This window comes from Mus caroli, unplaced genomic scaffold, assembly GCF_978045245.1.
Source record: "Mus caroli unplaced genomic scaffold, Mus_caroli_1 scaffold_17, whole genome shotgun sequence".
NCBI lineage: Eukaryota > Metazoa > Chordata > Mammalia > Rodentia > Muridae > Mus > Mus caroli.
Window position 1 is genome coordinate 3862194 of NW_028227272.1, and position 25964 is coordinate 3888157.

The 25964-nt window shown below is 40.9% G+C and overlaps 1 protein-coding gene across 30 annotated transcripts in view; it reads left to right on the plus strand.

Annotated features, from left to right (window-relative positions):
• Rbfox1 (RNA binding fox-1 homolog 1) overlaps positions 1–25964 on the plus strand; it is a 2110633-nt gene that overhangs the window by 2000646 nt on the left and 84023 nt on the right. For 27 of the 30 annotated variants that reach the window (XM_085832308.1, XM_029470804.2, XM_085832312.1 and 24 more), the window contains one exon: positions 5045–5098. The exons of the other annotated variants lie outside the window; for them this stretch is intronic. In XM_085832308.1, coding sequence (XP_085688434.1) covers positions 5045–5098 — 54 coding nt within the window. The remainder of the gene's footprint in view (positions 1–5044; positions 5099–25964) is intronic. 30 annotated transcript variants of the gene reach the window in all.

Here is a 25964-nt window from a genome sequence, read left to right on the forward strand (position 1 = left end):
GCATGTTAGATGGGATTTGTTTCCTTAGAATTTCTTACAAGGCTGGAATTGGGCAAAAGTGCATAATTATGAAGATAGGAAGGCTTTGTTTCTGCTATGAGCTCTGCTAGTCACTGCTGAGATATATCCAAGATTTTGAAATTCTCCCTACATGGTTCTGTACAGTGGGAGATGGACATACACTGGGACCAAAACCCTAGGTAACTGGGATTTTCCAAGTAAAGTTCTACTATGGTGCAAGGTAGAAACAGTGTCCTCGGTTTTGCTGTCTGCTTGGGGAGCAACAGTCTGATTACAGAGAAGGTTCAGTCTCAAGTAGTAGTCGTCTCACTCATTCTTTCTGGCCAGGTTGTAGGAGCAAAGATTCAGATGTTAAACGAGCTGCCAAGCAAAGGAAACAAGAGAAAAGACTCTGAGAAATTCAGTCTTGTTTTTGCATTGTTTGGAATATTTGATTGTTTATTTATTTGTTTATTCTTTAATAGTCTTATTTATGTATTTGGTACATTCCAGTCACACACATCCTTATTTCCTCTTAGTCTTGTCCCACCCCACGATCCCACTGAGTATCCTATCATCTATCCCACTCTCTTGCCTTTTTGTTTTTGGTTTGGTTTGGTTTGAGGTCACACTGCTTCTCCACAACCAAAACCACTTGTTTGGGTCTGAGTGTGGAGCTGGAATAAGGTAACAGTGGCTTCAACAATGAAGACCATGGCTTCCTCCAGTCTCCATAAGCTCCCACACCGCCCTTCCTGGTTTGACTGTGTACTTAGAGGCTTGTCCTTGTGCAGGTCCGTGAGCACCACAGCCATGCCGTGCTGTATGTCACAGCCCGCATCTTTGAGCCATCTTTTGTTTATAGTCTGTCTGTACCACTGAACTCCCTTCTCAGCTTCATTAGTACTTCTCTTTGGAAGCAAGGTCTTAAGTTGCCTATCCTGACCTTGAACTCAATGTTGGCTATAATCATAGTAGGCTTTGAACTTGAGATTTTTCCTGTCTCGGGCTCCCTCAAACATCTAAAATGACAGGCCTGACTGAAAGTCAGCCTAAAACATTTATCTTCTGAGTGTTTACTACGTGAAACAAGAGATTTCTGAGTATACAGAACAGTACAGTTTGATGAGAGAAGGCCACAGTTGGGAGTTTTGACTAGCTGTTCTTATCTGAGCAGTTACCACTGCTCACCTGTAATAAAGCTATCTGAAGGAATTCTTAACATCAACTTGCCATCTCTTCCAATGTTTCACAGAAACCCTATACTTTAGGTGAAATCTATATGTTGTCTATGAATACATGTTATTAACAAACAAACCAACAAAAAAAAATACAGAGTGACTCAAAACATACAAGAACACAGCACATGGACCTGATGTATGAATACCTGCTTTGTCATTTTGTATGTTGCTTCCTGCTCCATTTGATCTATGAGGTCTCTGTTTAGGATATATACAGGTCATTTTCTAAAGTTTCATTACATTCACTAGAGCACAGCTTGTACACCAGGGATCTTGTCCAGCATTTTTCTGAAGTAGGCTAGCACATAAGCCTGGACAAGCTACATTTTAGGGAGGCAGGGAGTCTGGTTTGCTGCAGCTCCCTGAAGTGTGAGCTCAGAGGGGTAAAGCTCCAGGAGCCTGCCTGGGCTTTGCTCCATTGCCCTGTTGGATGGGGCCCTGGGAGGCTGGGAGTGGTAGGCTTTATCTGCTTTTTGCTTTTTTGTAAGCCTCATTGTTCGGCTTAATGTCCCTGATGAAAATCTCAGAGTTTTCGAAGCCTGGGGACATACATAAACTGTCTCAGAAATTAAAACTGGGATCATTTTGTCCATCTTCCTGACAGTGCAAGCTTGTACTTCCAGCAAGGTTATCCCAGGGGTCTCTTCCAGGTACAAGAAGGAGCCATGGAAAGGAAAAGTCCATTTGCGTGTGATTTGCATACATTTACATAAGTCTTCTTGAAGTCTGTGAGTCTGAGCAATTCAGCTCTGAGGTGATTTTCAAGGGCAGTTCTCATTGCCTTCCCTGGAAGATGGCAGTCCTTAAAAGGTTCTTCATTGCATGTAGAACCTTTGGCTTTTGGAGGGCAGGTGACCAAATCCTAGCCAGAGGGAAATGAGACCACTTAAATGACCATAGGAAAAGTTCTTTGTACCTTTTGATTTCTTTAGAATAAGGCTAAGTCCATGTGTATTGAATATTAAGTATTTGTCAAGTGCATTAAGTGCCTGGGACTGCCTGACAGTGCTGCCTTGGCTTACTTTCAATTCCCATGTGGGAGAATAAGAGAGAAAACAAATAAGAAGAGTAAGAAATGAAGGGAGGGGAAGAAAAGGAAAGGAAAGGAAAGGAAAGGAAAGGAAAGGAAAGGAAAGGAAAGGAAAGGAAAGGAAAGGAAAGGAAAGGAAAGAGAAAAGAGATTCAGATACTGTTAGCAGCTATGCAGAAATGTAACTGGAAAATGAATCCATAAGACAAGGCAGGAGAATGACCTGGAATACCGTGTTTTAGAAAGGAATTAGAGACACAGACAATACCTGCACACTTGGGAAAGAGTTGGGAAGAGTTCTCCAAACAAGGCCAGGATGTTCAGTTAGCCTTGGTGGTTTTCAGATTAAAAAGATCAATACCCTGTATCTTGGAGAGATGGGGACAGTGGTACAAAGTGAATGGACGTTGGTTAGACTATGTGGTCTTCTAGTCCAAGGCAAAGAGTCTGTGCTTATCCTGAGTCCAGAGGGAAGATGCAGAGTTTGGAGTATTGGTACAGAGCAGGTGGTTAGTTTCTTACATACCTCTGGACCCTTGTGAATAGAATGGAAGGGGAGGAAGGGGGAAATAAATGGGGTCTTTTATATTTCATTGTTTAAAGATACTGATTTTTAGCTGTGTGTATGTGTGTGCACGTGAGGGAGTGCATTTGGTGTGGGTGTATAGATTAAATGCATGCGAGTGTAGATGCTTACAGAGGGCAGAAGAGGATGCCAGATTCCTCTGGGGCTGGAGTTCTAGGGGTTTGTGATCTATCTAACATGGGTGCTTGCAATGAAGCTTCATTACGCTACCCAAGTAGTACACTGAGCTATCTCTCCAGCCACAGGGATAGTTTTCAATTATTCTTATTGCTTTATGTTGCTTTGCTATGACTCTTGTCTGACAAGAAACAAATTGTAAAAAAGGAAGCCACTCTCTCAAGTTTAATGAAGTACTTTTTAATGGATTGCATGAGATATGAAGATAAGATAGGAAGTATTGGGCAGCATTTTACGTGGCTCGGTTGTTAGAAGTGCCATTGTCTGATGGGGAAGACGAGAAGAGAATCAAGATTCAGGGCTAAAGGAAGAGGTGAAGGTAGCATCCAGTACAAGCATAAGATCCAAAAGGATGTTTAAGCTTCCTGTCTGGAAGTAGGTAGACTCTTGTAGAAGAAAAGGTCAGAGATAATAAGGGATATAGTACAGTCATTGAGGCCTTAATTGAGGATGACTTAATCAGGCTTTCATGTTGTGAATGGTCAACCTCTCCAACATGAAATACTTCAAAGTCCAAGACCAAGCATCCCCCTGCCTCCAGCTAGGCCCAACTTCCCAAAATCTATTAAATCTCTTAAAACAGAACCACCTGCTACAGGCCAGATGTTCAGATAAGCACAGAAATACACAGGGAACATGTCTCATCCAAACCATGGCAGCATTTAGATACAAGCCATTTCTTTATCTCAGGTATATTTATTGAAAGATGTTTGGTATTTGGCCCTTGTTCTGAGAAACATGGGCCAACAGGATGGAGCTCACATAGAAAAATGGCATAGCTTACATACATGAATCATTAAATCTAAATTGGGTATGGTCTCCCAAATCTATAGTCTCAGTATTCCAGAGTGGGAAGCAGGAAGATCAAAAGTTCAAAGCCACCCTAAGTTACATAATGAGTTCAAGTCCAGCCCAAACTACATAAGATCCCTAGAGTACATAAGACCCTGTCTCAAAAAACTACTCTACTGCTGAAATTTCCACAGAAATTTACTAGGAATATCAGAGTCAATCACATTCTCTGAGGCATAGCATTCTTTAATTTGTTATGAAATACCTCAAGGTCCTCCCCTGAAAAAAAGAAGGGAAGGGAAGGGAAGGGAAGGGAAGGGAAGGGAAGGGAAGGGAAGGGAAGGGAAGGGAAGGGAAGGGAAGGGAAGGGAAGGGAAGGGAAGGGAAGGGAAGGGAAGGGAAGGGAAGGGAAGGGAAGGGAAGGGAAGGGAAGGGAAGGGAAGGGAAGGGAAGGGAAGGTAAAAAAAAAATCCAATAGGTCTGCAATGTGCCTTTTAGTTTATGGTTGTTACGTGTGCTTTCTTCTTAATTGAACATCTCTAAAAAGTCAGAGTTCATATTTGAGGCATCTTTCTATCAATAACATTTAGAAAACTAGAGAATACTGTTAATGTCACAGAGAGGTGATTTGAAAGTTACCTTCCGTATTTAGCACTGCTTAAGGTTTTTATGCTTCTTGGATGCATTGAAATGTATTCCATGCCAGATCTCTAGGGGATAAACTAACATTGCCTCTGTTATTCACAAAGCACACAGCAGAGAATTGGAATTCTCTACTATCTAGAGGTCACAATCAGGAACACTAATCGTTAGAGTATGTTCTCTCAAAGATTTCTGTTTATGCAAGCATTTAATAGCTATGACTTTAATGCGGTCACCATGTAATGGATTATCCAACAATGTTATATGAAATAAGACAAAAACTGAAATTATAATAGTGGGTTTATTGATATGGTTGGAAATCAATCCTGTCTTTTTCACATGGTTCACCTGTAGCCGGTCAGTGGGTTCTTCATTCCATTTCCCCTGCACTAGCAGAAAACCAAAACCATCGAGCCCCAAGTCTGCAAGTTCATGTTGTGCATGTTCAACTTCCATAGACTTGAAATTTCCAAACACAAACTAGCACAACCTCCCAGTCTGTTTTTACTGTGGTTACCTAAAGGGACAGAAGTTCCTGACTCAAATGTGATGTAATCCTTCTGTGCTTATTTTAAGGCTGGAAATTAAATCCAGTTGTGGGCGCGGTCTACAGCCCCGACTTCTATGCAGGTAAGGAACTTTGCTTTGCACGCCAAAGTGTTGCTTGGTCTTTTCTAAATTTGCTTTGCCTGTCCCCCAACCATGAACTTTGCAGCTCAGCCCAAAGCAGGAATTGCACACTAACACATTCCCAACGATTTCTTTGGACAAAACCAAGAGCATTTTAAACTCTTCAGCAACTGAAGGAGAGTCGCTAATGACCTTGTGAAGTAAGCATGGGGCTCTACTCCTGGTGACATTTCACATGGATTTGCCCTAGGAAAGCATTGAGGATATGCACATTGGACAGATGAGTGATGGCTCATACCAATATTAATGTAGTGCCCACCCATGCATCTGTTAACTACACTTTTCCATTGTAGCTGCTTTTCTTTCCTAATAAAGCAGAGGCTTCAGCAATGTATAAACTGTGAGTTTCCAAGATAAAGCTTATGTAAAAGCTAGGAGAAAAAAAATGACTTAAGTCTTTCTCCATGAATCAATTTGGCTTAGCAAGTCTATTCTTCTCTACTTTGCTTTTTGCATATGTCTCTCTCCTCCCCTCTTCTCTGCCTGAGTATCAACTACCCCTTATTAGAGAAATAACACTGATTCAGACAACTCAGTGAGCAAATCAGGGGAGGGAGCAAAAAGCATCCACAGCTAAGAGCCCTTGCTTTGATAGCCTACAACTGATACTGAGGCCTTACCATCCATCAGTGTTGTCTTGAAAGCCTAGTACCTCATGGGTGTGAGGAAGGAACCTTCCGATGGCAATGCTTCTTTTGAAGCATTTATAGTTAGTGAACAGTTTATCTGAGTCACTTGCTTACTGTTGATGGTAAATCTGAGTTCATTTCTTCTGATTGCCCAACTTCTATCCTTTTTCTGAGACTAACCATCACTCCTGGAGGGTGTGAAAGGAAGAGAATAGCTACTCTCACAAACTAACCAAATTAAAAATGAAATGTAGAATAAATCTAGGAAGGGATCATAGAGTACATGAAATTTGTATTTCAACTCTACAGTACTTGTGACTCCTCTTCCTGTGCAAGTATAGATTAAGCCTAGGGATTGCACCACCGTACAGCAGCTTTGTTTACTTTGACAGGGGAGAGCACACTTGGCTCTAAGGCTATACTGTGCACCCTACTTCCTTGGATGACACACATGAGAGTAAGAAACATGAAAGATGAACCAGACAGCCCAAATTTTTGCCAGGTGTGTGACTCTGGAAAGTCATTGAACCTTTCTTTGCTTCAATTTCTTAATCTCTCATATAGGAATTATAATAGCATCAAGTGTGTAAGAGTTCATTAGAATATATGGAAGGGCTGTATGACACCTTAGTTACTTATTCAGGGCTGTAAAAATGTTTGTTAAATGAACATGAGAAAGTTAATATTTAATCCTTGTGTCCTGGTGGGAGGCAGGCATGTCATCAGCCTACCCTGATGAGCTTTGAGCACACTATCAGCCTCAGATTGGTTTCATAACTTAGAAAAGAGCTTGCCTGCGCATCTTCAGCATGGCTACTAGGCGTATTAATGTCTGGGCTTAGGGATATGACCATCTGTACAGGAGCAAGATGGGGTATATCTTGTCCAGAGTTACAAATATACAAAATCTCCCAAAAAGATCAGTGAAGATCTGGCTTCCACACACCTGCACAGACAGTCACAAATCTGCAGCAGCTGACCCAAGGCAATGGCGGGTTCTTTAGACCTGTGAATGTGGCATGTGCCTGTGTTTGGGAGAAAACCTGAACACAGAAGGAAGAAGCAGGAAGTATTCCCTTGTGGAATTTGGAGCAAATGTGAGTGTGATCTGAGAACATTGTATAGTTTTCCCTTCCTCATGGGCATTCTTGCCTCAACTCATCAAGATAATGTCAGCAATCTCCTTTATTTGGAATGCTTTTTTCAGAGTGCATACCTACTGACTTGAAGAACACAAAAATAGGGTTAGACTGACTTACATATGCAAGTGTAAGAGAATCTGCATTCCTTTCATAGCATAACAACATTAATTGAAACTGCCTCCAGGGCCAGCCTCAGCAGAGAGGGATCCAGGAGAAAGAAGGAGAGTAAGTTTGGAGGGGTAACATGCATTCAGCATTTTCTGTGGCCTGTACTCTTCTAAACACTTTCAATATACACATACATGTATTAAAACCTTGTGGCAGTTTTGCAAATTATAACACAAAACTATACAAAGAGTGTGTGCTTCCTTTGGGGTTTCAACAAAATATTTGGGTTCTGATCAATCCCAGGGGCTTAGTTCTTTGTAAGTTCATTATATTTTATACATATGAATTCTTTATTTAAGTATCTCCATGTGGCATTCATTCCACTGTTTTAAGTCCAAACCAGAAGCCACCTGATCATTCTGGGTTGTTCTAGCACTGGTTGTGTGAGGACATCGTGAAGAAACCTAAACAACTAATGATATCTATGAGATTTTTTTTTCCCAATAAATTAAAGTTTGTTTGTTTTTTAAACAAGAAACCTGGCATGGAACCACATGTTCTTGGGAGGCTGAGGCAAGAGCATCTCCTCTAGTCTGAGGCTGGAATGGGTTACAAATTGAAACCTAGTTTTTAAAAAACAAAACACAAAAGGAGGCCAATTGCATGATCTCAGTTGGCAAAGCACCACACAAGTATGAAGTCTGGGCATGATGACCCACACGAGTGTGAAGTCTGGGCATGATGACCCACACGAGTGTGAAGTCTGGGCATAATGACCCACACGAGTGTGAAGTCTGGGCATGATGACCCACACGAGTGTGAAGTCTGGGCATAATGACCCACACGAGTGTGAAGTCTGGGCATGATGACCCACACAAATGTGAAGTCTGGGCATGATGACCCACACAAATGTGAAGTCTGGCCATGATAAACTATCCCTTTCAGCTACATACCCATGACTAGAAATTTGACAAGCATTCTAAACTTCTCTAGCTATGAAAATAGACTGGCTTTCTCTTGCAATTTGGAGGGTGCCTCACATTTGAGGCAAAGGAAGACCTTGCCTCTGGCTTTCTTTGGATATTTCATAGGTCATCCCTATGTATGTCCGAGATGGAAAGCCAGACTCATTAGTCGTTTCTCAGTCTAAGATCTGCTCATGACAGATTTCATGACACTCCCTTCGCATAATTATTGATTTTCCTTGAGCTTATGCAGAAAGAACCATCCAGCCTCCAATTGTCTCTCAGAATGGGGCATGGAAAGTTCACAGATTTTGTAAATTAAAATCAATATTTTCAATCTCTCCTAAAGGTAATTTTCCTAATTTAGTGGACTTTCCCCTAACATTTATTTTCTCTTTTAATTATAAAATGGCAAGTTATTGATTTTCCTATAGAACCTTCTGGTGCCCCCCAGTGCATTTTTATTGCTGATGTCGGATGGGGGTGGGGAGGGAGGGAGCACTTCTTAATGAAGACCTTTAATTACTAGCAGAACAGTATTAATTTGCTTTGATAGATTATGACATTTGCATGCACTCACACGTCCTGGGAAGCATTTAGAAAGCTGTTTTAAAAGGTTTTTCATTTTAGAGTTCCTTTTTTTTTTTTTTGTGGTTTCTCCTCCAGTCATACTTACTGTGAAGTGTTTTAAATTCTTATTGAATACAAGTGTGGTGAAGCAAATATACATAAATCTGCATATTCTAGGAAGAGATATAAATCTTTTCCAAAGACAGGTGGATGTTTTCATATAAAGCTAAGCAGTATTGATTATTTCCCCAAGTCTAATTATCTTCATACCCTATGAGGTTTATTTTCAAGATAAATGATTGATAAGTCAATTAAGTCACAGATAGGTCTTGAAGATTTTGACCAATATGTATGGCCCCAACATCTTGGTGTTTAAATAAAATTTGGGGTGCTAATAGAAATAGAATGAATACCTGTGAGTATCTGCTCCCACCAGTATGCCTCAAGTTATTGGGTGCAATTAGAAAGACCATGTCTAAGAATTGGAATAAAGAAGACACATTGAAAGATTCTCTTAACACCCTTGTCCATAAGGAGACATTTTTGCCATTTCTAATAAGACATTTTGAAATTGTGAGAGCTAACTCAACTGGGAAAGTGTTTGGTGTGCAACAGTATGGCCCTGAGTGCAATTCCCAGAACCCAAGTTAAAATGTGAGGCCTTCTGGCACGTGCCTATAGTCTCTGCTTAGTGAAGAAGACAAAGATGGATTCTCAGAACTTATTTACTAAGTCTAGCCTACTTCTCAAGTCAGTCTAGCCTATTTCTCCAAGTCTAATTATCTTCTTACCTTATGAGGTTTACTCTCAAGATAAATAATTGATAAATCAATTAAGGCACAGATAGGTCTTGAAGATTTTGACCAATATGTATGGCCCCAATATCTTGGTGTTTAAATAAAATTTGGGGTGCTAATAGAAATGGAATATCTGTGAGTATCTGCAGTTACTCCAGTCTCAAAATAAAACAATGTAGATAAGGAACAACTCTTGAGGTTATCCTATTACCTCTACATGTACATATGCAAACACAAAAGCATGTGTACACACATGTGCACCCACATACACACACAAGCATAAAACCCTCACTACTTTTAAATGAAATTGTAGTATTTTTTAGAGATGATATCTATCCAGTAAAACTGTTGATTCAATATACCTTTAATCTTCATAATAAGTGAAGCAAAATAAATAAAAAGCAGAAGATTATTCAAAGCTGTCGTAGTGATACTGACAAATGGCAGTGTTCTGATCCTCAATTGCCAGTAAGATCCACAGCACAGGGCCTCCCCACATTGTATATCATACCAGCCAACTCACTTCAGAGATTAAATATTCCATCAGTGGGGCTGGAAGGCGGCAAAACTTAACAAGATTCCTAAGATGTAGCACTTGAACACACATCACTCACTCTCATGATTCAGGAACACCCAGCCTGCAAAGGAGAATTGTGATTTACTTACATTACTCCAGGAGCCACAATCAATAGTGAAAGGAAAGGAACTTGTCTCAAAGATGAGAAAATTTTTACACACAAACACACACACACCACATGGGGGGGGGTGGAGAAAGAGAGAGAGAGAGAGAGAGAGAGAGAGAGAGAGAGAGAGAGAGAGAGAGAGAGAGAGAGAGAGATTAGAAGGAGAGCCAAAGGGTGGCAGGAGGACAACTTTCAGATGACAGAGGAGAAGAGGTCCTAGTAGCAATTATTCTCCTTAGCAATACTTGAGAAGGGAGGAATAGGACTGGGTTGATACAACTAAAAATAAAACATATTTTTGTTTTGTTTTGAGAGGGGCAATAAAAAAGTATTAGAAGAAGGGCATGCTGGGATAATGTCCCATGTGAAAATTGATCAGGTCTTCAGGTAAGCTGATTCCAAGGTCACAGGTAGGATCAGGTACAATAACAAGGGCAAGACAACTTCACAGGCTCTGAAGTAAGATATAAATCTAAGGGATTAGTGTGGTCGCTGGAGTCACCTCCATTGCCTATGTCCATATCAGGGAGCCTGGCCCTGAACCACATCACAGGAGAACAGGTGATAGGATAGTGGATTGACATATCAATGTGAAGTTTAAAAACAAAGAGTTGGGATATAGCACTCTGTGATTGCTTGTCTCAAAAGGGCAGCTTTATTTGACCTTGGATTATCTGTACAAATGTGTGGGTTTTCTATGAGCATTTGGCCACTGTGAGCTATGCTTCATCTCAGAACGGTGTCAAAGGAAGGCAGCCTGAACCCCCTTTTCCATCCATCTTCCCAGTTGCTCTTTATGTAGTTCAGTACATTTGATAGGATGACCTTTGCCTACTTTCACATCTCTCTCTCTCTCTCTCTCTCTCTCTCTCTCTCTCTCTCTCTCTCAATCTCTTCAGTTTTCTCCTTTCTCATTTTGAACATGTTAACACCTGGAGAATGTAAGACTATTCAAAAGCCATTGATGGTTATTACTGATTGTCTACTTGCCTAGGATTCAAGCCTCAGGCCATGTCTGGGAGGGAATGTAGATTGAGGTGTTAGAGCCTTTGCAGTGAGAAGAAGATAAGTCGCAACATTCTGTGGGTTGAGGTCTTGTACTGGAGAAAATGGAGAAAGCAGACAGCCTGAGTATTCATTGCTCCTTGCTGGCTGACTGTGTACACGATGTGACCAGCTGTGGTCGTTATGCCTTCTTCACGTTGATGGGCTCTACCCATCAACCAGAATAAACCTTGCTCTTTAATAGCTTCTGTCAGCAAGCATACTCATCACAGGCCAGGAAAGGAAGCTGGCACACAGAGTGGTTATGTTCCCAGGCACATATTTTATTTTATTTGAAGACTGAGCTCAGGGTGTGTGTGTGGTAGAATCCCTGGGCATCAACCATGCAATTTAGCATACAACCCTGGCACCTTGGAATATGGTGGTATATGTTTGCAAGTCCCCTTGCCACTCAAAGCCCTCCAAGCAGTAAATATTCAGATATCTCTCTTGGCATGAATGTCTTGACATCCCCACCCATAGGAATAGGCTGGACTTAGATGCTGCATTTTGTCCTTAAAGAAACTGTTCTTGTCAAACAGTGACCTTTGGCTCTGGGATGCTGTGTATAATTTACACATCTGCTAAATTCAAATGCAGTGCACTTCAGTGAGCCGGAACGGGGCATCCAGATTTCAGTCCCCAAGCGCAGGATTCTCAGCCTGAAAATGTTCCACTTCAGAGGCCTTATCTTGTACATCTGTTTACCTTTGCCTCCTCATTGGGATGAGATTCACTTTGCTCCATGCCATCTTCTTGCCGAGTCTGTCTTATCAGATTTCACTTCATCTCAGCCCACATTTGGCCCTTAATTTTTATCTCCGTTCTTCCTTGGCCCACAGAGGAAACACAGCTCATCTTTGATGGAACCTGTGGGTTTTTTTTTTTTCTTCAGATAGGATCAGGACTTGCTGAGCTGGTTAAAATAAATGCATTTCTTAAATAAATTTGTTCTTTTTCTGTTGCATGGGAAGTCTGTCAAGGCTTGCTCCTCCGAAGGCAGTGGGAGGTAGGGCATTTCTCATATAAGAACTGCATGTAGGTCACACAAAGAGGGTGATGCTTGGGGGTTTTGTTAGGACTACACTGTTGTAGTGGTCAGACTTGGCAGGAACACACAGAGCTCCGCTGATGCAACTTGGCTGTACTAGACTCATCATGGAATGACCAAAGTGAGACCACTGCAAATGACAAAAAAACCCTGTTACTTGCTCCCATTGACCCATTTGTCCTGCTCATGTATGTGTAGTATGTGTACATACAATTTGTATGTGTCCTCATGTGTGTGTTGGGGAGATTGAATGTGTCATTTCTCCTCCTATCTTATTTGAATTCAGGGTCGTTTTGGGGTTCTTCGTAGCTAGTCTATGAGCTTCAAGGGGTTCTGTTTCTATCTCTTGTCTCTCAGTTGAAACATGGTCTATACAAATAAGCTACCATTGTCCAGGTCCTCATGCTTGTGCAACAAGTGCCTTGTCCTTTGAGCCATCAGCCATCCCAACTCATTCTTTAGTACAATGTTATAGAACAAAGGCCATTTCTTGTACATCTTAGCCAAGGTAACAGTGCAGAACCATGCCTTCCTTCAAATACCAAAGGATGCCAAACAACACTCTCAGTGTACAAAAAGGACATTGCACACACCAGCATATGTACACATACCCAACAGCAACAACCTGGAACTTGTACACATGTGCTTATGTGTACACACATACACACTGCCAACAAAAACAACCATTGCATATGCATTAGGAACCAAACAGGTGATGTAAATTGGGTCATTAAAGATAAATAGTCCATCTGACAGGAAAAGAAGAAAAAGTTCATGGCAGTGGTAAGAAGATTGCAAGTCTCAAGGCATCCCTCAACCTTTAACTTTAGAATCTATTAAGAAATTCTAAATGAATAAAGAAGATATAGGGACTCGATCTTTATCTGTTACCACATGTGGGAATTTCTGTACGAAGTGAAGTTCTTTCCAAAGGCTGAGGTGTATTGATCTGCTGAGATCAGAGGATGTCTTAAACAGAAATGTTGCTTGAAAATACCACAGGAAGGAATATGCGTACTGGAGTGTGTCCTCTCAGGGGACGGCTGTCACTGAAAGCACAGCTAAAGGAGCTAGAACTCTGCTGCTCCATTGCATCTAACCTATACCCAGAGGTATCTGATGAGGAAGGATGGGGTAGGCAGAAGACACATATTCATGGCGGGAGGAAGCTGAGAGGGAGGGAGAGAATGAATAGCAGAGGTGCAAGAAATGAGCCTTAGGGAGTAAGAGTCTACCAATACCCACTTTGCTGGGAAATTACATATTGATGGCTAAGATATTCACTGTGTGCCAGTTTTCAACATTAAAACATTAAAAGAACAAAATAAGCAATTTAACAACATACTATATATACATATGAATTTATGAGATCATAAATTAAGAGTTTACTTTTCTAAAAGCATAAATATCTGGATACCATTAGTTATTAGATATCATTAGTTAGTTTACAAGCACGAAAGACTTAAGTTGAATCCTGAAACCCATGCTAAAAGGACCTGAGTTCAGTCCATAGAATCCACTTTTATAAAAGTTCCCATATCAGCCAGGCGTGGTGGCACACACCTTGAATCACAGCACTTGGGAGGCAGAGGCAGGTGGATTTCTGGATTCGAGGCCAGCCTGGTCTACAAAGTGAGTTCCAGGACAGCCAAGGCTACACAGAGAAACACTGTCTCAAAAAAAAAAAAAAGTTTCCATATCAATGGACTCTTATGGACCCAGTGCTGGGGAGGCAGAAGTCAATTCCTGGACAGAGCCTGCAGGGGAGTTTTCAGTTCAGTGAGAGTGCCTGTCTTGAAAAGAAAATTAGAAATGACATTCAAACTGTTTCCTGTTACCTGTACTCTTGTGAGTACACACACTCACACACACACACACACACACACACACACACACACACACACCACACCACTTGATGATGTAAGCAAGGAAGTGATCACAGAATCGATTTCCTTCTATCTAAACCACTTCCTAGGCAAGAGAGTTATCAGATACCTCAAACAGGAAGCAATTTAGGACTATTTAGGTTACATTGTCCTTTGATTATAAACTATCCAGTGATATATATTACTATAATTGTTTCCCACACTTAGTATTCTTTTTAAAAAAATTTGGCAATGCCTATTTGTCCAGGTAATTAAGTTGGGTGAGTAGGCTCAAATTGACCAAATAGTCTATCATACCCTTTATGCTAATTATGTGTTCTACAAATTTAAACTATACCATTGCCTTTTGGATTTTTTAAAATATTTTTAATTATGTGTACATGGAGATGGTTTGTGCAACCCAGTGTCATGAAACTCAGAGGCCAAGAGTATCAGACCCCCTAGAGCTGAAATTAGAGTTTTTTGTGAGTTGCCTGGTAGTCGTTGGCACTAGGATCCTCAGGTCCTCTGCAAGAGCAATATGGGATCTTAAGCTCTGAGCCAGCTCCCCAACTCACACTGTTTTGAAAATGTCACGCTGTTAAAGAACCAGCTCACACAAGGCACCACCCCACACAGGTGACCACGAAGCTAGGACGTAGTATGTTTCTAGGACTTCCTCAGAGCTGTTATAACCCATTGCAGTCAAAATATTGGTTTATGAAAGATTAATAAGGCTAGTGAAAAACAGAATTCAGTATCTACATTAGCTATTTACACCAAAAGAAAACAGCCAGGATTAATTATGCCACATGCAACATTCTAATGGAGTTTTCATTAACTGTATACCATTATGGAAACTAAGCAAGGATTATTCAAAGAATAATGCCAGTGGCTGTTATTGTTTGAGAGATTAAATTAGGTAATGGGTTACATATTCAAATCTGATGCAAAGGTTAATCAATGTACAGTCATCATCATATTAAACCCTTTATCATTCTAAGACACAAACACCCCAATATTAGTGATGTTTTCCTTGGAAAATAATCTATTTAGGTCTTTCTGTTGCTTCTTTAATGTGCATATGAAATGAAAATCAGAACTCATTTCTACATAATTTTTGAAAATATATTTGCTTTTATTCTATAGTGCATAGCTAAATTCTCTCTCTCTCTCTCTCTCACACACACACACACACACACACATGTGTGTGTTTCTGGGAAGCATATTTAAGCATCTCTATGTAGTTACAGTCTGAGAAATTCAGAGGTGAAATTTATTTTCTCTTAAGAAGGCAACTCAAGATGTTACTCTCTTCTGCTCCAAAAATAGCTGGAGCACCCTAAAACAGATTTCTAAGATGGCATGTAGAACATAAAGAGGAGGAACAGGGAGTCTCTTCAGCAGCCTTTGAGATCCTTTGCTTTTCCAGAGCCTAGCCATATTCCCAAGGATATGATGGGGTAGGGAAAACTAGAAAAGGAGAGGCAGAGGCCATTCCTGAATTCCCTGGATAGACTTCATCGTGAGCTGATTTCTATTAGAAGCAGAAGTCACAAATACGTACAGTGTGATGAACTAGAGAGCACGTGTCTCACATATAGCTGGATCTGTCTTTAACCCTTTACCCAGAGTAGCCTCTGCTCAGTAAGAATGTGGGACAACAGACTGCGGTGGCCCAGACTTTCTGTTCCACAGCCACACCCCATTTCACAGACAACCAATGCATTTAAAGGTTTGCAATGAATTCCCACTTTTAAAGTATATTTAGCATAATGGTAATCTTGGCTGCCCCCTTTTCTTAAAGAAACAATCTAGTTCTGACAGTGTCATAGTTTGAGACTCTTAATATTTATTACAATTAGTATTCTCATCGTGACCACTCAGCAACTACTTGCCTGGCCCTTAAAAATTGACCTAATCCTAATATTACTTTAGCAACCCAGTATTTTAATCCCTATTTTACAGATGTAGAAAATGAGGTTTTGAAATAATTTATTACTTTCTCAAAGTCAAATAGCCTACAGTCATTCATACTAGAAAACAAAACCAAGTGGAAGAGTTTTTAAACCTGTTTCATTGTTGCTGCTGTTATTGTTTGGTTGGTTACTTGTTTATTTGAATTACACTATCAAACCTCAAAAGGCCATTATTCTCCCATCTGTGTCTCCTTCCTCAGTCTTACTTCAGTCCTGCAAGTATGTTTTGTTTTTATCCTTTCTGTCCAGAGGTGTCTTCTGCTAAGTGTCAAGGCCTAGTGCAGATTTTTAAGTGTGACTGGGACTCCCTGGGCGTCTCTTGCTGGGAATAAGATGTTTTAGCCAGAACACATCTAAAGGTAACTTCAGTGATGCTGGGGCAGTGGCTACTGACCATCTCCAGGTCAGGAAGTGTGTTAGAGTAGCCCAAATCAAGTGTCACTATGGAGAGGAGTCTTGGAGAAAAGAGTCTAAATGTCAGAATTCTATAAAGCTAGTAGAATCCATTTCTTTTAAGGAATTTCCCCTTCTTAGCCCTTTATCTCTCTTGGCAAAAGGGGGACAGTGCAGGTAGAGCATACTTGGTTATAGGGCCTGAACCCCATGGGTGCTCAGTCTCTGTTCTGGACAGCTGTTGAGACAAGCTTCAGAGTCCCTGAAATCTCACTGCCCAAGTAAGACCTTCAGATGCTGGCTGTTCATGTGAGCAAAGAACCTCAAGTTATATCCCAGACCTGCGCGACTGAAGCTTGCATGGAAAACAGTCACAGGACCATGAAGCATAGCAATTTGTGAAATGCATGACCCTGGATCCTTCCTGTCTCTACATGAATCTTCATGTATCCATGAAGTCTGGTGTTAGGAAATAACAGTCAGATGATGGAGATAGCTCAGGCAATAAGGCTTTGCCAGGAAAACATGAGGACCTGAGTTCAATCCCCAGAACCCATATCAAAAGCAACTTTAGCCAAGTATGGTAGTCCTGTTGTATTCAAGTGGGGTGGGGAGGCACGGAGTAGAGACAGGCAAATCAGTGTCTACCAATCAACCTAGCCTAGTCAGTGAAGCCAGTGAAAGACCATTTCTAATAAACAACACCCAGTTGTCTTCTGATGTTCACATATATGTGAAACACACACAAACACACACACACACACACACACGTGCATGCGCGCGCAGAGAGAGAGAGAGAGAGAGAGAGAGAGAAACACACACATCACTACCATCACCACCACTACTAGCAACAACAATAAAACAATATCATCAGATTTTTAACAAAAACAAAATTAAATTTTGGTCAGTATTGATAAAAAAATGTCTTTTGAAATATTTAGTGTCAGCTTCCTGAGTAAGGGCTAGTGTATATCTAGACAAGATTGCTGTTAATGTGACTCTAAACAGTGGAAGCAGATTTTTAAAAATGTCTTTTAAATGTTTGTGGAAGAGAGGTGGATAGCAGATATTTCAAACTCTGCAGGCCTTCCAGATTCTCCTACCAACTCTCCACTCCCTATCATAGCACAAAGTAGCTGTACACTGTACATACATGAGTGCATATGGCTGTGAGTCAATAAAACTTAATTAATAGATATTGAAACAAGTTTAAGACCGGTTCACTGGTCAGCAATAGTATTCTGTTAATGTCTTTTCAACCAGGTAAAGCTGAGGCTTGGCTTAAAGAACATAATAAATGTTGATAGTGGCCAGATTTACTTGAAGACTATGTAATTTATTGACACAAGATTTTTAAGAATATTATTTAAAACTCTAGTGGAGAAATCTGGTTGAAATCATTTGTATTTAGCTCCACAAATCAATGTAGTTCTCAGCACAATCCTTAATATATCTGTGTTTTAGAATTGCTGTGTGTTTAATGGGTATAATATTTAAATATAGTGCCATTTTGTGCTTGAGACATGGTTTTACTATATATCTCGTACCTGCCTAGAATTCATGATCCTCCTGCCTTATCCTTCCACATTTTGAGATTATAGAGAGTAGTTCCTGTATTACACGTTGTTAAGGACGGAGAATATTTCAAGGAAGAACTGGAGTTTCTTGGGTCTCTGAGTTCTGGGAATATAGCTAAATAAATAGTGAGATCTCTAGGCAAATATTAGTTCTATTTACCATAATAGTGTGCTAGGATTATACAGCACTGGGAAGATGAAGGTAGAGAGATTTGTGGGTCTGCATGGCATCCCGCCTACACTTCTTGGTGAGTTCCAGCCCAGTAAGACACCCTTTTGGGAATATAAAATATATGAAGCCATTGAGAAAGATGTTCAATGTTGACCTGTAGCCTAGACACTTTTTTATACAGGTACAGTATACATGTACTCTCTCTCTCTCTCTCTCTCTCTCTCTCTCTCTCTCTCAAACAGAGCTTCTGGAATTGTTTTTCTTAATTTAATCTCATATTGAATTAAAAATATTTTCCCTTAAAACCACAGATTGCCTCAAATTTGGGGACAGATAAATAAAAGAGTCACTTAAAATTTTATTCAACTAATCAATGAGAAAACTATAAACAAATTCTTGGAATTGTTCTTGGAATGTCTATGCAAAGCCTAAAATTGTGACAAAAATTAAGAAGCAAAAAGAAAGATAAGAAATGATGAATAGTATGAAAATCAGAAGTTAGAAAAATCAATTGGGGGGGGGTGCTGGAGAGATGGCTCAGTGGTTAAGAGTGCCGACTGCTCTTCTGAAGGTTGTGAGTTCAAATCCCAGCAACCACATGATGGCTCACAACCATCCATAATGAGATCTGATGCCCTCTTCTGGGGTGTATGAAGACAGCTACAGTATACTTACATAAAATAAATAAATAAATCTTAAAAGAAAAATCAATTAGGTTGAAGGATAATTTACAGAATGGATGTGCTTCAGGCCCATTTAAATATGGAAATTTCCCAGTGCAATTGAAACAGATTTTGATTTATAAGAAATATATATATATTTTCCAGTGATGTTTGTGCCCCTATAAAAGGGAATATCCCTGTCCTGGAAGCTCTACTGTAGCCCTTCAGAGAAGCTTGTCTTTCAAGTTGTTATAAGAACATTAGAACTGTAGTACTGTTAGCTTAATGCTTGTCTGGTGTTCCAAAATGTGTGACTTTAGGAGCATCCACAGCCCTTTGTGCCTTTGGATTCACTTGTCAATCAGAAACAGTATCTTCTCTTACAATGTGAACGGGAACAACCCAAAGTTTTGAGTCTAGTAGAAAGTCAAAGTTGGGAAGATGCCACCTGGGAGGACAAACTGGTAGGGTGTCTCATTGTCCCTCAAGACAGGGTCTGTGAAGAGATTGCCATATGCACTAGCTTGCTGGGACTTACAGAGGCATCAAAGACAGGGTAGCTATCAACAGAAATAGATATTTTCAAAATTCTGAGGCTAACAGCAAAAGAGTAAGGAATTGAGGACCCAAGATGGCTGACATCTTTGTACATTCATCAGGTCTTCTCTCTGTGCAAGACTGTATCCAAATTACCTCTTAGAAGAAAAAGAGCACTCCTACTCTATTAGGTCCACCCATATGGCCTCATTTAACCCAATTATAATATCTGAAGGTCATCCTTTGGTATGTTAGGCTCTGAAGTCTTGGGACTTAAGGCTGGACCACCCACATTTTTGTGACACACAATCCCTTCCATAATCGGGAGTTGGCCCACACACCTCTCCCTAGGGAAGGAAAACTCACAGGGCCCTCTCAAGGATCATGTAGTCCACACATGCATAGTAGCCTACCTCCACAGTTCACAGAGCAACTGGTACTAGGAGAGGCCTCTCTTCCCCAGGTTACAGAGCAAAGACAACCATCTATCTTGTGATTGATGAGAAGGATAGACATAATGCACTTTTTTCATAGATGTGCTTACCTGGCACTCATGATGCCTAGGGCTCTGTCCCCCGCACTATAAAAACTGGGTGTAGTAGCCTCATATTTGAGTGGTAGAGGCAGGAAGACGAGGAGTTCAAAGTCATTCTTGGCTACAAAGTTGGAGCATAGCCTTGGCTGCATGCAACAGTTTTTCTCAACAAACAAACAAAAGACAGGGTGTGGCTGGGAGTATTTTTGGTACAGATCTATTATGGTGAGCTTTATCCTACTTACATCCTTGATGTGTTTGCTGTTTGTTTGTGTACAGTTCTGAGCCTCTGGATTAGACCTCGCTGCCATGAGTTCTGGGAGGTTGCTCCGTTTCCTTCTTGCTTCAGGTTATATTAAATGCCTCAATTTAGTGTTCTTGAGATGTGGGGAGTTAATCAAGGTGAACATTTCACAAACTATGGCCCTTGGTCCTTCCAGGACAAGGGATCTTCTAAGATACTTAGGTCTTTGCAAGTCCTTTGGATTCAGAAGCCCTGAAGGGCCCAGGTGGTCTGTATGTAATAATTTCTGCCTGGGCTCTAATGATATGGGTGACTGCAAGAAGCTACAAAGTCTAGTGGCATATACAAATAAATTGACAGGTTTCTGTTTTAGCAGGGGGCTCATTTTTCATGTGCCCATAGCTGAGTCATTCAATTTGGATGGTTTTCTCCCCCCTACTTTTATGCTAATTTTCAAAGCTTTTAAAAACCACCCCAAAACAATAGAAGAGACAAACATTTACATTGACGAAGTAAATAATTATTGGAGCCCTAATAATCTGCCATTGCTCAGTAAGGCTTCTGGGAGGAAAATGCATGGGTTTTCTTTTGCCTTAAAAAAATCTAAACTGACTAACACAACTGACCTTCCTGATTGGATGTGAGTAAAGGCAGGCAAACATTCCCTGATAAGTGATGAATGCAGAAGTCCTTTGTGTGGCTGGGGAGGTAACTCCATGGGGAAAGTACTTACATACTGGATGACCTCAGTTCAATCCCTAAACATCAAAGTTTTTGTTTGTTTGTTTGTTATTTTGTTTGTTTTAAAACAAGCCAGGCATAGTGGCATGTCTTTATAATCTCAATGATGTTGTAGTGGAGACTGGAAGATCTCTACAGTGACTCTAGCCAGCCAGCCTAGGCTAATGGGCATGTTCCAGGCCAGTGAAAGAACTTGTCTTGTTTCTGTTTGTTTGTTTGTTTTGCTTGCTTGTTTGTTTGTTTTCTAAGCATGGTGGATGGTGCCCAAGAAACAGTTCCAACATTTCCTGTTTTTCCTCTGGCCTCCACACACACCTGCACACACGAGAACATCCACGCGTGCACATAGATTGTCCTCCTTTAGTTTGATTTTATACAGTGCATTTTAATGATGTTTTCTCCTTACCCCAATCCCTCCAGATCCTCCCCTTGTCCCTACCCAGCCAAAATAAAACTGTTTCTGGCATTAATGACTCCTGGGTTTTCTCAGTCTTGCTTGTGGCAGACAGCAGAAAGACAAGACCATTCTTGCCAGCTGTAAATATATGATGAAAATTGTCTTGAAATAGATTATTAATTTTCTGAATACCAGTGAATCATATTTCTGCTCACATAGGCCCAAGTTGGTGCTCAGAACTATCTGTTATTTGTCTGTTTATTTGTTTGTTTTTCCTTGTGTTTGTCTTTGTCCCTAATCGTGTTCACTTTAAAAAAGATAGTATGCTGGTTTAAAACACACACACACAGAGTTCCACAAATAGCTCCCAGAGCCAGCAAGTCACTCTGTACTTGGTTGACACTTAAAAATCCTACAGACTGAACACTGATCCTTACAGCCCTAGATTCCCAAGATGAACCCAGGAAGAGAGCAGGCCAAGCTCAGGCAATGTGCTTCCTGCTCTCACACGGCCTTTAGCCCTCCTCACTCACACTCTGTTACAGTCAGATACATTACCATGCTCAGTGGCAGGAGAAAACCCATGGAGAAAAGCCCAGCAGAGAGCTCTCTTCTTAGTTGACTTGACTAGTAGAGGAAAGGATTGTGGATGCATTGAGGACAGACAAACCCTTCAAGAATGGGTGCACCACTGTTCAAATGGTCTTACAGAATCCCAGGTATCCTTTGGTTTTATATGTTTAAACAGAAAAAAATTATCTTTCAAACATATTAGTCTTGGGGTGATAAAATGAATTGTCCACCCCTAGGGACCAGGCATACAGAATGTCCTTTGTGTGTCTGTATATGTGTGTGATTTATTATACTTGTGAACATTTGGAGGGAGCATCAGTGCCAACCTTGGATGTCAGTCTTAAGTTGCTCTCTCTGCTCTTCATTTGACAGAAGCTCGCTCACCAGCCTGGAGTTCTTTAATTCCCGTAGGCTAGTTAGCTCGTGAGTCCCAGGGATCTATCTGCCTATCTCTAAGTCTCCGCACCATGCTCCCACTGAGATTACAAGCGCTTGCCATACCACGCTAGGCTTTAAATAGGAATTCTGAGGACTGAACTAAAAACCTCACAAATCTGTGACCTATAGTTCTAGCCTTTTTTTTTGTGGTTGTTGTTCTTTGTTTTGTTGGTGGTGGTTTGTTTGTTTTGTTTTGTTTTGTTTTGTTTTGTTTTGTTTTGTTTTGTTTTGTTTGTTGTTCTTTTCCTTCTCTTTGGATTCTAGTAATCCAGGGCAAGGCCTGGTCATTCACAGGGATGATGGCAGGGAGGTTGCTCCTTTGACTCTAAGTGAACATTGATAAAGACCCTTTATTTCTTCTTCCCTGTCTCTAATTTTATTGTTCAGAAGTGTCACTTGCTACTTCAGAAGCCAGAGCTTCTGTCTTCAGTTGGTTCTCTGCTTAGTCTAGGATCCTGGATCCAAAGGAATAGAGACAGGTGTAGGCGTACTTATAAACCTTTTACAGTTAGAAACAGCCAAAGGAAAGATGCTCATTCAATTAGAAGCAGGTGAAAGAAGACATGTAGGGAATGCCCTCCAGTTGTTTGGAAGAACTGATGTCAGAGCTGTGTCTGAAAGTAGCTGCCTTTGTAGAAGCTATAAAGCTGCAGCGTTTATCTGCTTGTTTGAATCTAGATTGCTTATTTAATAACTAATAGCGAGGTTAAACCTTTTGGCACTATCCTTCCTGTCTGTGAAAAGACATATGTCCCTTCCAGGCTGAATCGCTAGTCGGGAATAATGACCATCCCCCCCACGCCCCATGCCAGGGGAAATGTCCTGATGAGCAAGGGTTTGATATCACTTCAGACATGCCACTGGCTTCCCTTTGGCCAGATAGAGACTTTAAAATCCTACCTGTGACGGTCTATGTGCATCTTCCCAGAACTGGGTATGCAGGAGCTTTTGGTCTTCAGCATAAGGTGGATGAGCTTTGGAACAGGGCCTAATCATCCTCAGAAAGAGGGCTATCTTCCTTGCAGCTGCAGATGAGCTAGAGTTATCAGTGGTCTGAGACTTGGCGACCAGGGCTGCTGTCCAGCGAACCATATGGCTCATCCTTAAAAGAACCCAGGAAAGGGGCTGGCAATGTGCTCTATGACTAACAGCACTTGCTCTGAAAGCATGATGACTGGGCAGATTCAGTGGCACCCAGGTTAAAAGCTGAACCTGCCCATATCGCTAGAGTTAGAGGTAGGGGCAGTGGATCCCAAGAGCTTACTGGCCAGCCACCTTGCTTAGACAAAAGGGGCACATTCCAGGTCAGTGAGAGACCTTGGCTCAAAGCAATCAGGTAGACAACCTCAGACAAAGACCCCTATATCCTCTTCTGGCCTAGAGAAATCTGATTCAGTGGTAGGCCTAGTGGCAAGTACCCATGTACTCACAGGCATTTACCATACTCTCTCTCTCTCTCTCTCTCTCTCTCTCTCTCTCTCTCTCTCTGTCTCTGTCTCTCTCTCTCTCTTTCTCTCTCTCTGTCTCTCTCTCTCTGTCTCTGTCTCTGCTTCTGTCTCTCTCTCTCTCTGTCTCTCTCTCTCTCTCTGTCTCTCTCTCTCTCTGTCAATAATCCTAGGAAAAAGGTGAAATAGATGGGTATCTTAGAGAAAACTGGTGAATATATTTAAGCAGTTGAATTCCCAGCCATAAACATCAGGGAGTAGAAGTCACCTCTCAGAGAGTCTGGTTGGAAAAGCACTATTTTTGGTTAAAAAAAAAATACATATATACATATACATATATATGTATATATGTATATATATGTGTGTATATGTGTGTATGTGTATGTGTGTGTATATATATATATATATATATATATATATATATATATATATATATGTAATCCTTTTCTTTTTTTTTTTAAGGTGTTTTAACTCAACACCACTAATTAGTCCCTGCCTAGGGTCAGGTGTCTCACTAGGTGCCATGGATAAAATGTTAAGTACGATTTGGCTTGCCTTGGGGGTTTCTGCCGGGAAAACCCATATGTAAATAGGGAAAAGGATCTGGCAAGGAATTGAAATGGGTATGATAAGATCATGAAGAAGGAGTAATTAATTCACTCCTGATGAGTGGGACTGGAAGAGGTCACTTATAAACTATGCAGAGGGGATACGGGAAAAGGCGACTTTTAAAAGGGCTTCACCATATGCAATTACTAATATTCAATTCTGTCAGAGGTAGAAAAGCCAATTCCATCTGATTTACCTCAACCCTGAGGGCAAGGAGAGCATAGTGTTCTCACCACCATACCAACTCACATCAAGTGGCAGCAGTTGCCAGTAGTCATGTTGAGAGCAATTCTGCACATTCCAGGACACTGCGGACCAATAGGTGTTATTAAAACTGATTAGTGATGTCTGCCCTGGCTGGAGATTCAGTAGAACTGTAATTGACCCCTCTTGTCACTCTTTTCTTAACAGTAAGTTTTAAGCCAAGGAACAGCTGTGTAAGAGTAGATACACTCACCTTGTATGAGTGATACTCTTTCACAGTTGACCTGTGGTCTCTGTTAGGGGATGCGAGAAGACAGAATTCAAGGGAGTCATTGAGAGGTTATGTGCACGCTGTGTACGGAAGGGCTCCCAGTGATTTCTAAACAGTCTTTATAGGGCATGTTGTACCCTCTTAGCTACTTAACCTACTTTTTAAACATATCTGCATTATACAACCCTCTCCCTGAGATGCATGGGCACTACCCTGTTCCTCTGTGGTGTTGTGTTTTTATTGAACTCGAGGTTTTCCTTTAAACAAAGGTCAAAAGGTGGGGAAATAACTCACTATAAGCACAATGCAAATTCAATTAGAGGATGTTTTTAGGTAAAATAGAACCCAAGTCTTATGACCAAGCATAGATTTTGTTTTACAAAAGGTTAAAATCCTTGTGTAAAGATCATTTTGTTCATGCTGTACTATTAAGGGAACATTCAAAGACATGATTCTAGGCTGGCTTTTCAGAATCCACAGCCCAAGAAAAATAGGAGAGCCTCATTAAACCCTGCCAGGGTTCAGCTTTCTACTTAGAATCTGTGTTGGATCCCAGTAGAATTCTACACATTGCACTAAGGATATTGAAACTTGACCCAGGGGTTTTAACAACAGATCCTGAAAAGTCTGTTAGCTGTGATTTTGGCTAAAATTAGATGATTTTCCTTTTATGAAATTCTGGCCCACCCTCCACCAAGAAACTTAAGATCTTGTTTTAAAGGTCGAATTTTAACCAGGGATGCACAAAACAGAGTGGTGAGGGACTATCTCAAAATCTACCTGCCAGTGTCTTCCTGTTGGAGATTCAGAGTCATAGCTTTCTCTGTGTCCTTTAGTAATTTACATTTCTAAGAGTTTGAATGTTGAACAAAACCAGATGGGATACCCACCCATGGCAAGGTCAGACATCAATGCTTTTCAGCAGACTCCCTAATAAAACAACTGCCTGTCCTGGTGGGTAGCCCATTTCCAATGACTGATTTTAGAACTCTTCCCTCCTTGCTGGTGGGAATTTGCTCTTAATTCCCTTGCCAGTTACCTGTGGTAACCAGAAGTGTTTATGGAGGGTCAGTGAGATCATGGGATAGCTCTTGTATGATAACAAAGTGAAATAGAAAGGAGAGAACCATCAATTCAGCCAAAGTTGATCAGGGGCCCAGCCAAGTTCTTAGTGC